Source organism: Anas platyrhynchos, chromosome 2 (assembly GCF_047663525.1).
Source record: "Anas platyrhynchos isolate ZD024472 breed Pekin duck chromosome 2, IASCAAS_PekinDuck_T2T, whole genome shotgun sequence".
In the NCBI taxonomy this organism is placed as follows: domain Eukaryota; kingdom Metazoa; phylum Chordata; class Aves; order Anseriformes; family Anatidae; genus Anas; species Anas platyrhynchos.
The window spans coordinates 132,916,013-132,929,209 of record NC_092588.1 but is presented as its reverse complement, the minus strand read 5'-3'; the positions used below and the strand labels follow the sequence as shown (position 1 = coordinate 132,929,209).

Below are 13,197 nucleotides of genomic sequence, written 5' to 3'. Positions count from 1 at the left end.
TCCAGGCGAGCTACCTGGACAGAAAACCTCTCTTTTTATTACTTCCTCAAGCCACAGACGAGCGCCCTCCGCCTCCCTCACAGCCCGCCCTGCCCCGCCTGCCGTGACGTCACCCCGCGCTCCGCCATCCCGCCCGGCCCCCGGAAGCGCCCTGGGCCCGCGGCCCTGCCCCGCCGCTTCCTTCCCGCGCAGCCGGAAGGGGCCGCGCGGCTGCGCTGGGGCCGGAGCGGGGCCTGAGGTGCGGGGCCGGGGCGGGAGCGGGGCCCCCGCGCCCCCCGCAGCGGGGAGGGGACGTAGGGGGAGGCCGGGGGGAGCCGGGCGGTGGGAGTCAGCGCGGTGCAAGCCTGTGTTTGCTGGGAAGGAGGGCACGGGGACGCGGTGGCAGAGCCGTGGGGTCGTGAAGGTGGGGAAAGAGCCGAGGTCGGGAGGGCTGAGGTGTGGTGGGAGCAGCAGGGTAAGGTTAGGAGTGGGAAATCAAATATTTATACAGCTCTTTTAAGCCGTTTATGGTTTATAAAGTCATTTACGCAGCTCTTCAAACAGGGTCAGGCTTGAGACGAAGCAGGGAGGCTGGTTTCTGTCAGCCAGCGCGCTGCAATGAGGCAGCGATGTTTTCTTCATGTTTTAGGGAGTGGCGCGTTACTGGCAGCACACCCACACACCGTGTTTCGCTTAATCCTTCCTTCCCTAATAACAAAATCGCACTGCTGCGGAGTTTGTAAACACAGCAGGCCCTGCTGTCTGCTTGGCTGTGTTGATTTTTGCCTCAGTCAGTGTAATCAAAATCAACGCGTGCGACAGGGAAAGGGGTGTAACGTGGAGAATGCTGAGGGTTTGGGCCTGAAATATATCCATGGTAAATCCTGAGGCTAAAAGTAATTTGGAACCATATTTGTGTTTGCTGTAAGATGATCTCAGATGACAAATTTGCGTTTGATAACGTTCCTACAAATTGTTTTCTCAACAGTGTCCATATGAATGGATATCACCTGAATCTTCCTACAAGAGTTTAAACTGCTTGTAAACTCACCCTAAACATGAGTGGCTCTAAACCTGATATTCTTTGGGCCCCGCACCATGTTGACCGCTTTGTTGTGTGTGATTCGGAACTGAGCCTGTACCACATTGACTCTGCCGTAAGTTCAGAACTCAAGGCAGGGTCCTTGCGGCTCTCAGAAGAAACTACAGCCACGCTGTTGTCCATAAACTCAGATACACCATATATGAAATGCGTGGCTTGGTATCCAAAGTATGATCCCGAATGTCTTCTTGCCGTTGGACAGGCCAATGGTCGAGTGGTACTTACGAGCCTTGGCCAGGATCACAACTCAAAATCTAAAGATTTGATAGGCAAAGAGTTTGTTCCCAAGCACGCACGGCAATGCAATACCCTGGCGTGGAACCCACTGGATAGTAACTGGCTTGCTGCTGGATTAGATAAACATCGGGCTGACTTTTCAGTGCTCATCTGGGATATCAGTAGCAAATATGCTCCAGAGACTGCGGTTGCTACAGAGAAAGTGAGGCTTTCAACAGGTGATCCAGAAGTGGGACTGGTAGTAACAAAGCCACTCTATGAATTAGGGCAGAATGATGCTTGCCTCTCTCTTTGTTGGCTGCCACGGGATCAAAAGCTTCTTTTAGCTGGAATGCATCGAAATCTGGCTATTTTTGATCTGAGGAATACGAGCCAAAAAATATTTGTTAACACCAAGGCTGTCCAAGGAGTGACTGTCGATCCATATTTCCACGATCGTGTAGCTTCCTTCTATGAAGGTCAGGTTGCCATATGGGATTTAAGGAAGTTTGAAAAGCCTGTTTTGACCTTGACAGAGCAACCAAAGCCTTTAACAAAAGTTGCATGGTGTCCTACAAGAACTGGGCTGCTAGCTACTTTAACAAGGGACAGTAATATCATTAGGCTGTATGACATGCAGCATACTCCCACGCCTATTGGGGATGAAACTGAGCCTACAATCATCGAAAGAAGTGTCCAACCGTGTGAAAACTACATTGCTTCGTTTGCCTGGCATCCCACAAGTCAAAATCGAATGGTTGTGGTGACTCACAACAGGACTATGTCTGACTTCACAGTGTTTGAAAGAATTTCTCTTGCATGGAGTCCCGTGACGTCCTTAATGTGGGCTTGTGGACGACATCTATATGAATGTACAGAAGAGGGAAAAGCTAATTCCTTGGAAAAAGACATAGCAACCAAAATGCGGCTCAGAGCATTGTCAAGGTATGGTCTTGATACTGAACAAGTTTGGAGAAATCACCTCCTAGCTGGAAATGAAGATCCCCAGCTGAAATCACTTTGGTACACTCTGCATTATATCCTTTATTTTACTGTAGTTTATTTTAAGAAGTTGCCTGCACTTTGTATGTAAACCAATTATACGAAATGCATGAAAGTCTTTGAACATAATACGACATGCTCTAAAAACTTTGCATATGTTAATAGGTTATGACTTTTAACTTTAAAAAATTATTTTTCAAATGCTTGGGAAAAATTAAGGTTCCTATACATGTAAATACTTATGAAGCAGTATACTGAAGATATGGATCAAAAACTTACAGGAAACAAAGGTCCCTTAGTTTATGCTGGCATTAAGTCAATTGTGAAGTCATCTTTGGGTAAGAATATTCCAACTTTGATAAGCTATATTATAGTATATTTACAGAATGATGCACTCATGGGTTTGTCTTTAAAAATTATTGAAAGACTATAAAAATAATATAAATAAAGTATTTAAGTTTGTGATTTAATGTATATGGGTAAATAGTTTATCTTACAGTAATTTCCAGAATTTTTGCTTTTCTTTGGAGGTCAATGATCAGAAAAACAAAATAACCTCAGAGGTAAATCTTCAACTGAACTATTTCAAACATTCAGTGATTGACAGTGACACTGAAAAGTCTTGCTCAGCACGTAACTATTTGTTACAGTTCTCAAAGCTCCATGTGGGAGTGTAGTTCTAGAAAGTTGACTTCAGTGTTGCCAAAGTACTTTTATATAACCATGTTTAAATAAGCTATCTTGTTTTGAAGTGGTAATCAGCCCTTGTGCATCACATTATGCCTCTTATGCTTAGTGAAGTATTTTTTAGTGGTATCTGTTATTAGAATCTTTTCTTCCCTGTTCATTATGTGTCTTATATTTATGCTGCTTGGAGCAAAGGCAACTCCTTAGCAGTGGGAAAGCTTGTAGCACATTGATGCTTGCTAAGAAGAGGAGAACTGGTAGAGCAGGTGCTGGGCTGTATTTTGAAGTTGGACACGCTGATCATTCCTGTCAGCTGTGTAACAAGAACCTCCAAAAACTCAGGATGGAGAGGAAAGAAAAAAGACTCAGTAGGGGATAAATGTCAAGTTTAGGTGCATGATTATTAGGAGATCAGAATAAAATTATTTTGTATATGCTGCTCCTTACAACCGAGTTAATAGTAATGTTAATTTAAAGTAGTAAAGTATGATACTTTGCTTTTCTCTCTGCTTTATGGTTGAAATCAAAGCACTGTGGCTGCAATTTAAATTGTGATTAAGGCATAATTTAACATATTTCCCATTTTTAGGAACAACAGAGAACCTCAGGCACAGCAGGAGTGGATCTGATAGACAGGCAGATATTATTCAGTATCTGAGTGAGGAGAGATCCTTGGCTTTGCAGCTCTGTGGGTGGATAAAGAAGGGAGCAGACTTAGATGTGGAACCTTTTTTAAATTCATTGGAACAGGAAGGAGACTGGGAGAGAGCTGCTGCTGTAGCACTATTCAATTTGGACATACGGCGAGCAATACAAATTCTAAATAAAGGTGCTTCCTCAGGAAAAGGTGTGTATTGCGTTTTCGTGTCTTTCTTCTTTTGGAATTACATCACCTTAGTGGATTTTTCTGTAAACAGAATTCTGGAAGGTGGTAGGAAAAGGTGTATGCTGTCTTTTCAAATATTTACTTGAAGTAGCTGGATTGGAGACTCAGAATCTGACAAATCTTGTTCTTTCGCTCCTCAGATTATAATATACCTTACTCTCTAATTAAAATGCATTGCATGTTTTAGAATTTCATATTAATACATGACACAAAGTGTTACACACAGAAGTAGCAGGATTTTTTTCCTGTAATGGAATTGCACATTGGTCAGCTGTCATGTATGTCTCCTTCAGTTGGGCCGTATGGGGCTTTCTGCCAGTGCAATGGCTGTGGAATAACTAAAATATAACATTCAGGATTTACAGAAGACATTTGTTTTGGAATAGTATTTGGGAAGTGTTACAGTGTATGAAGGAAAAAATAACAATTTTAGAGCTAAGAGATGGAGGCATTTTGTTAGGTTTTCTCGCCAGTATTCGTACTACATCTCTGATTTGCATCTGTGTTCTCTTACTAAATTTAAAATACTGTCTTGCCTGCTTTAGATTTGGGGGAAGTATGTATGTTTTCTGTAGGGAAGGTTCAGAACAGTGACTGGCTGTCTTTGAATTGGAAAAAGAAAATTGAACTTTCTGACAATAAATATTTAGATAAAATAGATTTAATGATTTTAGGATTATTTTTTTTTGAACTAAAGCTGTTATATGCAGTTGTCATGCACCAGCATGGTCTGTTATGTAATGGTTATGTGTGTATTCCAGTACTTTCACTTCTTGTGGATATGAACTATGGTAATGACAACCTTTTGTGAAAGCAGTAAGAATGCATGTAGCAGTTCCAAACTATTGCAGAACACCAGAGCTAGAGTGATGTTGCTTAAAGTATAACTCAGGCTGTCGTGCATGTGGGCTTGTGACTTTGAGAGCAGAAACTGAGTCATTGAAAGCAGAAACTGCAAAATTTAGCGTATGTAATGTTGTTTTAGCTCATAACTCTACCAGATTTTGTCAGGTATTCTGCAGAATATTCAGTTTCAAACTGATGCGTTCAATTATGGTTTTAATTGATTTCTTTTTTAAGTCTTGAACTTGAATATTGTTGGTTGTTTTTTAATAAATCAGGTGATCTGAACCTTAATGTAGTAGCAATGGCTCTATCAGGCTACACAGACGAGAAAAACTCGCTTTGGAGAGAAATGTGCAGTACTCTGAGACTGCAGTTGAACAACCCCTACTTGTGTGCTATGTTTGCTTTTCTGACAAGTGAGTCTGGTTCATACGATGGTGTTTTGGTGAGTAAATTTCTGTTAAATTCCTTTAAATAATAGGTGTGCATATATACATCCATGTGTAGGGGAAGTGTTACATGCTCCATGAATTAATCAGTTTAGAATGTATTATTTTTTTCCTCATACTGGCAGGTAATGTTTTTTCTTCTAAACAGAGTTCTCATATTAATGAACATTGTGTTAGTGTACAAACTGTATAAAAATGGGCGTATCCAACAGAGTTCACACAGTTCTTAGAAGAGGTGTTTGTTTTTTTTTTTGTGGCATGGAATTCATGAATCATTAGGAGTATATTATCAAAATAATTTAAGCAGGAGAGAGGTTGATGAACTGGATGAACTGGGAGGTGCTGTTGACTCCCTGAAGGGAAGAGAAGCTTTGCAAAGGGATTTAGATAGATGGAGCACTGGGCAATCAGCATGGCATGAAGTTCAGCAAAGGGAAATGCTGGGTGCTGCAGCTGGAATGGAGCAATGCTAGGCCCAGGCTAGGCGACGAGTGGCTGGGGAGCAGCTCAGCAGAAGGGGATCTGGGGGTGTCAGAATATCATGCCATAATCACGATAGCCCAGCCCTGCATGATTTGGAAATACGTTTCTAGTTTTGAAAGCCGCATTTGTTGTGTTGAACCAGCCTTTCCTGCCAGATGAGTAAATTGCCCCTGTTAGCCTCAGTCTTGATCTGATACATATATCTGAATATAAACAGTTTGTCTGCTATTTAGTGTTAGCTTTTTTTCAGGTGCTTTTTTTGTACATAATCAAATTCATTAATATTAGCTATACATTAAGGTAAATGTTCTGACTTTTACAAACAATGTATTGCAAAATTGGAAATTTGTATGTGATGGTAGTATTCCCATTTTTCTCTCCAAAGTATGAAAATAATGTAGCTGTACGAGACAGAGTTGCGTTCGCTTGCAAGTTCCTCAATGATGCTCAGGTAAGGCTATGGTTGGACACTCAAGCAAACTATTAAGCTGGGCTTTATTTAGAGAGGGAAGAAGATCTGGGGTGGAGAGGTAAACAGTAGAAGCAATGATTCATGAGGGATTTGTTTTTCTCCTTGCAATAGGATATAAGCCATGGTATAATCTGATCTTCAGTTTGTAACTTCAGCTTGATTTTTGACTTTTTTTTTTATAATATTCACGACATGCTAGTTTTTAAAATTGTTGTATGGCTTGTATGTCTCTCTTAATGGAGTGTATATTTATTTATTTCCAGACATTTACTTTCCCTTGAATAAAGGTTTCATTTTGCAGTAGGAATGTTTAAGTGTTTAAAAATAGGTTAATTATTAAAAATTAAAAAATCTCTTTGCACTTTGTGTCAGGAGGCTTAAAGTATATAGATAAAAATTTAAATTCTTGCAATATAGTACATATTGCCATATAAATTTTCCTGCATAACATGCAGCAAGCAGCATATTCTGTTAGCAAAAGACACTCTTAAGGAAAGCTGTTCAAATTGTAGAAAGTTTTGCAGTTATATCATAAGTGAGTTACAAGGACGTGAACAGACAGCAAAAGTTAGTGGTTTTTGTTTTGTTTTGTTTTTTTGTAGCTGAACAGATTTATTGAAAAGCTGACAAATGAAATGAAAGATGCTGGGAATTTGGAGGGAATACTATTAACAGGGCTGACAAAAGATGGAGTGGACTTGATGGAAAGTTACGTTGACAGAACAGGAGATGTCCAGACAGCGAGCTATTGCATGTTACAGGTTAGTGTTTCAATCAAAAATAAATTGTAACATGAGAGAACTGTAGTTTCTTTAGCAGCATAGTACGGAATCTTGTGAACTAAAAAGTATTTTTGTAGTACATTTTGACAGCATATATCATGCTGTGATATGTGGATTTTTATGATGGATATAGAGATGATATTGTGGAATCATCCAAACCACTTGAGGTTAACTATAAACTTGTATCTTCAAGTTATCTCAACAAGAGAAAGTGAGTGATAATAGGGAAAAGAGGAGAAAAAGCAAAAATAGCAGCACTGGGAATACCCGTTCCCCTGCTTATTACTGGTGTGTTTTCTGGTAGGTTCAAAGTATACATTTTTGCTTCCAGGATTTTGATGGAGAAGTGAAGTGTGGTGTGTTTTGTTTTTTTTTTGTTTGTTTGTTTGTGTGTTTGTTTGTTGTTGGCAGTGAGTATTGGAGTTGAGTTTATTGTGATGGTTTTTTTGTGTGTTTGGGGAGGTTGTGGTTTGGGTGTCGTAATTTTTTTTTTTTTTTTTTGGTTGCGCTTGTGGTCCTTATTGGCACAGCTGCAGCTACTTCTAACACTGTGCACATATCATTTTTATGGTTACATATTTTACATATATACTGGGATATGTGACAAAAACGTATAATCCTTTGTATGACAGATGAAAGTGTTCAGGAGAATGTAGCAGCACCAGTATTCTCAACCTGAGAGAAAGACTGAAGAAAATGTTTATGAAACTCAGGTTAAATTTTAGCAGATGTTGTCTTTCTCTAGACAAATTACATTATTTCTCATACATTGTAGTATGCTTTGTAAAGCCTTATGAAAATGTGAATAATTTGCATTGTGTATCTTCAGTGTGTGACTGGCATTTTTTCCTACCTGCTTTAGGGTTCTCCATCAGATGTACTTAAGGATGAGAGGGTTCAGTACTGGATTGAGAACTACAGGAATCTCTTAGATGCATGGAGGTTTTGGCATAAACGTGCAGAATTTGATATCCACAGGAGTAAGCTGGATCCTAGTTCAAAGCCTTTAGCCCAGGTAAATTTATTTCTTCTATGAAATACGACCAATCCAGAAAGGAAGGTAGCATGGTACTTGTATAGAAACAAAAATGGTGGCTGCATCTTGGCTTTCCTGAAAGTTCATGTGCAAAAGAAAGATTTAAACTAAGGCTACCCTAAAAGGGTAAACATATTTGTTTGTTTTTTAAAATACTTTGGAGAAAGGACTTAGCTGTTTTGGTAGAGAGCAGGGAAATAGGGTAAACAAATGTTTTTTCGTCTAATCAAGGAAATCACTATTATCATGGTGAGGATGATGCTGAAACCAGGGAATTGAACCAAGAACCAGTTCAAATTGACTTTGTTTTAAATGATCTGAACCTCCAAGCTATTTTGAAGCCCTTGAACCTAAACTAAAGTGAACAGCAACTTTTATTATCAGTTCAGAACATAAGCTAAACTGAAAACTGACGCCCTATACAAATATTATCTGGTAGCATTTTTTTTTCCAATGTGGTCTGGCCACAGCAACTGACACTCGCTCATATTTGCTCAGTATGCGCGTTACAAGCTTTAAGGTCCCAAGGGCTTTTAAGGAAGGCTATATTAGAATTCATGTGTCCTTCACCGCTATTTAAGGAGAGCTCCATCCATACTGTTGCAAGTAGAAGGGAGTTTACTGCTCCTGCCTTATGTGAGCATTGTAAATAATCCCTAAAGAGTGTAAAGTCTGTGCTTTCCTCTATATCACACCTCAACGTGTGGCATTAAATGTGCAGGTAAAGATTGCTAGGAAAATCCACACGTTCAGGACTCTGGAGTGGGTTACCAAGTAGAAAGAGGGAGAGACCAGTAGAGTAAACTTCTCTTCTTTCATATCTTCACATACAGCTTTTCATAATCTTAAATAATACCTCTAAGCAATAATGCATGGTGTTATGTGCTGTTGAGGTAACTGGGCATCGTTAAGGCCTGCTTCACAGCACTGCATGTCAAATGTATAAGCCAAGATGTTGGCAATACCTTCACAAGAGAGTAACTTTCCAGTGCACTATCGAGAGTATCTGGTAAATGAGTATTTGCTAGGTTGAACAAATTCACTTATAGTTGTAGCACTAGAACCAAACTGAAAAATCAATGAGCTTTTGTTCTCTTTAGGTGTTTGTGAGTTGCAATTTCTGTGGAAAATCCATCTCGTACAGCTGTTCAGCCATTCCTCATCAGGGGCGGGGTTTTAGCCAATACGGAGTTAGTGGCTCACCAACTAAGTCAAAAGTTACAAGCTGTCCTGGTTGTCGTAAGCCCCTTCCTCGCTGTGCACTTTGCTTGATAAATATGGGAACTCCAGTTTCCAGCTGTCCAGGTATGACATACTGTTTTTTAGCTATTCAGCTAGAGTGCTAGGTACAGGCCTAATTAACAGTTCTTGTAGGAAGATCTTCTGTTGCACCTTTCTGTTTATTCTCATACTGTAAGTATTCATACCCTTAATTATAAGGGAGAGAGACCATAGTGAACATGTAAATGTGTTTACATCCCATCTAGTGTTATGATAAAACCTGTGTTTCAATTTTTTGGTGTCAGTTGGTATGCAGTTACCTGGTTTTGACCATTTTTACCAGTGGGGTTGTTAGTGGAATCCCATGGCTTAAACAGACAAAGATTCAAGTATCGTAGTGTTTTGCAATACGAGCTTTAAAATTGCAGGAAATGGGAGGTGTGTTTTCTTGGGATGAATTGATGGGAGGCTGCAGAAATATTGGAATTTACCAATTGATTTTTAACTGAAAGAAGACAGAATAAACATAATGTATACTTTCTGTGGCTGAGCGTGAAAGAATTTATGGGTGCTGCTGGCACATCTAAGAAATACTATCAATAGAATCTCTTGGTTCTAAATGTCTTGGGCTCAGCATTATATAAGGTTTAAGTGAAACTCATTTTGCCCATATTTTTAGGTCAGTCTTGTTAAAGAGTTATCGACAGCTGTACAGTTGTCGTCTGTGTACCTCCTCTAATTCTTTCACTGGTCTTTGTTATGACTTACTGTTGCAATTGTTCTACTTCATAACTGAGACTTGGTGAATTGTGTATATTTATACACACACACATACATGGGATTTTTGGCTTTAAAATATATATATGTGCGGAAAAACCAATGTATAATTCACTGGAACTGAAATCAATCACAGACATAAATCACTGCTGAAAGAGATTGTCTTCAAAGTTTAATAGGCAAGTGTAGCACATCCATAAGATGCAAAGCATTAGCTGAGCAGTATAATTCTTGTTTTGATTTTCTGTCAGTTCTTATTTAATAATTTTATCAACTTCTCTTTTAAAATCAGGCTACGTCTTTGCTTCAAGTTCCTAATTCCAAATTTATTGTAATGCTGTTACTGCAATTGCAATATACATGAAACAAGGATTTACAGGCATATCTGTGGGGATGGGTTTGCTTTTGCACAGGAGGATCTAAGTCAGATGAAAAAGTGGATCTTAGCAAAGACAAGAAGCTAGCCCAGTTCAACAACTGGTTTACTTGGTGTCACAACTGTAGGCATGGTGGACACGCTGGGCATATGCTTAGCTGGTTCAGGTAAGTTGTTCAAGTCTTCTATATTTCACTTGTGCATGCTGCACCAAGTAGGACACGACTCCTAGTTTTATCTACAATTAAGATGTTTTGTTTTAGAACGCTTGCAGAGCTTACCATGCTGCTAAGTTTTCTTTGAGATAAAGTGTTCCTGTACATTCTTAAATTCGTAGAACGCAAAATTCTTGGTAGTTTTATTTTACCCGTTTTTTCTTTTTTTCTGCTATTGCTGTCTAGGGACCACACTGAGTGCCCCGTGTCTGCCTGTTCATGTAAGTGTATGCAGCTGGATACAACAGGGAATCTCATTCCCGCAGAGACTGTACAGGCTTGAAAACATGGGGCTCTCTAATGGATGTCCATCATAGTCCAAGCATATATTTTAGACAAAGGTCATTTGTGACTTACTGTGAAAAAATAAATTTCTGTCAGATTAGTAAAATAACATGCGTATGACTGTGCTTGGTAGAAACTGATAATCCTGGAATGAGCCTTGTTCAGTGAACTTAAAAGTTAAAAAGCACTCCTAGTAGCTTTGTTAAATTCAATTAACTTTTAATGAAGTTTTCAGGGTAATGCTTATGGGCCCTTTTATCAGTTTTCTAAACAAAGCAGTGTTTATATACAGTGCTTAGTAAAATTGAAAATTCAAAATAAACAACTGAAAAGTGTTCTCTAGAGGATGGCAGAATGACGCTGTGGCATCCTCTCATTGATTGATGACACTTCCTCGAATGCAATCATTTCCTTGTAAATTAATTGTGTGCCATTGTTAATCACATTCTAAAGATATTTAAAGAAAAATCAATTTCTTTCTTTTCTCAAGATTTGTTAATAGTAAGCAATATCTTTGCAATTCAAGATCTTATTTAATGTACCTATATTACCTAGCTGATGCGAATTTTAATGCTAAGGAATTCAGGAGCTTTGTCTCCTAACAAGGTTGATATCCTGGAGAAGAGTTTCCTGAAAATTCATGTGTAACTTCGAGTGCAGAATGCAGGTGAGCTACAAGAGGCTTTATTTTGAACATAGTACTGTGAAGATCTGAAATCTCAAGGACTGGAGGCTTGTAAATATTTAAGTTTTAAACTACGTGCTGAGTTTTGACTACAAACATATTTGAATTTTTAAGACTTTGGGATGAACGGGATTTTCCTGCACTTCTGAAACATACTGGGATGTGCGAAGTGAAGCAATTTATATCCTGCTTCAGGTCACTGCTGGACACCAGTATGCTCCCAAAAGGCTGCACAATTTTAGGTCATTGACTAGAAATGGTACTAGGTATGTTATCAGCTGGAATTAAGTTATTTATTATCTTGAGAGTCAATGATATCTTGCTAATACTGTGCAAGGACCTAATCAGTATTGTTGTCCTTGATTTTGTAGGCAACGAAATTCACATAAATTAGGGAAAAAACCTGTTTTAAGGTATGTGAAAATAACATCAGTTTACTTGGTGTGTGTTTATTTACTATTAGAAACAGTATGAGTTACTTAACACTTGCGTGCTATGAAATACTAAATGGAATGCTAGCAATAAACTGGTACCATATTGCCAGGACTGTGAAATATGTTGTTTTAAAACGGAATATATTGTAATATACCACTGGTTCTAAGTGCTCTAGTGTAGTTGCAACAGGATAAATTGTGGAAATGTTTTCTGTGGGTGTACATAATTACATTTTGGACTTTCAGTTATATTGTCTAATTCATGTTGTAATACATCTGCTACATTTATTCTGATCTACGATTCTTGCCTAATTGACAAAGATATTTTTAAAGTTAAATCTAAGAGGTACTTGATATTTGTAGTCAGACTGTCATGGGAGAGCAGTTAATGGTTTTTCTGTTAGAATATTTATTTCTCTTTCTGGTATTTTTGCACACCTTATGTTGCTCTTGAAGAGCTCTTTAAAATGTTCTCCATTAATAAATGTAAACTGGGGTTTAATGTATGATACCCTATTTATATAAACACAGGCAATAAAACTTGCTTTATGAAAATGAGGATTTGTAAGTGTCAAGGATATATTTTTATTCCTCTGTAATAATACCAACTATTACTAAATTTTCCAGATAAAATTCCATGTCTGGAATGTACGTACTTAATGTCTAATTTTCTTATGTAAAAAAAAAAATGCCATATTTGTAACATTTTTGACTTGACTATATTTGTTTCAATTACCATCATTTCATTAAATTAGATGCTTTGACATTTAGCATGTCTTTGAAGTGTTCTAGATTATGAAATATGTACATACTCGGGTCCACTGTAAAATATCAGTTTTGGGTGTTGTAATGGGTATTTGGGGTTTCAGGCCAATAATTACACTCTTTGCAAAACTTACTCTATAAGAGGTGTGTTTACTCATCTTTTTTTTTCCTTGTTTTTGCTTTTAAATAATAAAATCATGCTTTTGGGGAAGATTTGTTGCTTTCTAAGAAAACTATAGCTACAGCTATTTTATTAGCTGCAGTTGCAGAATCACAAAACGGACAAGGTTGGAAGGGACCTTTGAAGATCATCTAGTCCAACACTCCTGCTGAGCAGAATTGCCTAGAGCATGTTGCATGCGATAGCATCCAGGTGCATTTTGACTATCTCCAGAGAAGGAGACTCCACAGCCTCTCTGGGCAAGCCGTGCCAGTGCTGTCACCCTCACAGTAAAGAAGTGCCCACCGCTATTCAACCGGAACCTCCTGTGCTTCAGTT

General features: G+C 38.7%; 2 protein-coding genes across 2 annotated transcripts in view; both read left to right on the top strand.

Moving 5' to 3' along the window:
• Positions 1-13,197, top strand: part of UMAD1 (UBAP1-MVB12-associated (UMA) domain containing 1) — a 200,036-nt gene that overhangs the window by 102,145 nt on the left and 84,694 nt on the right. The window lies entirely within an intron of this gene.
• MIOS (meiosis regulator for oocyte development) lies at positions 128-12,703 on the top strand. The gene is made up of 11 exons (XM_027450844.3): positions 128-238; positions 968-2,334; positions 2,539-2,637; positions 3,576-3,833; positions 4,994-5,163; positions 6,036-6,101; positions 6,725-6,883; positions 7,767-7,919; positions 9,041-9,245; positions 10,352-10,481; positions 10,716-12,703. Exons 2-11 carry the CDS (start codon positions 1,038-1,040, stop codon positions 10,810-10,812), a joined length of 2,634 nt encoding a protein of 877 aa, XP_027306645.1. The 5' UTR covers positions 128-238; positions 968-1,037; the 3' UTR covers positions 10,813-12,703.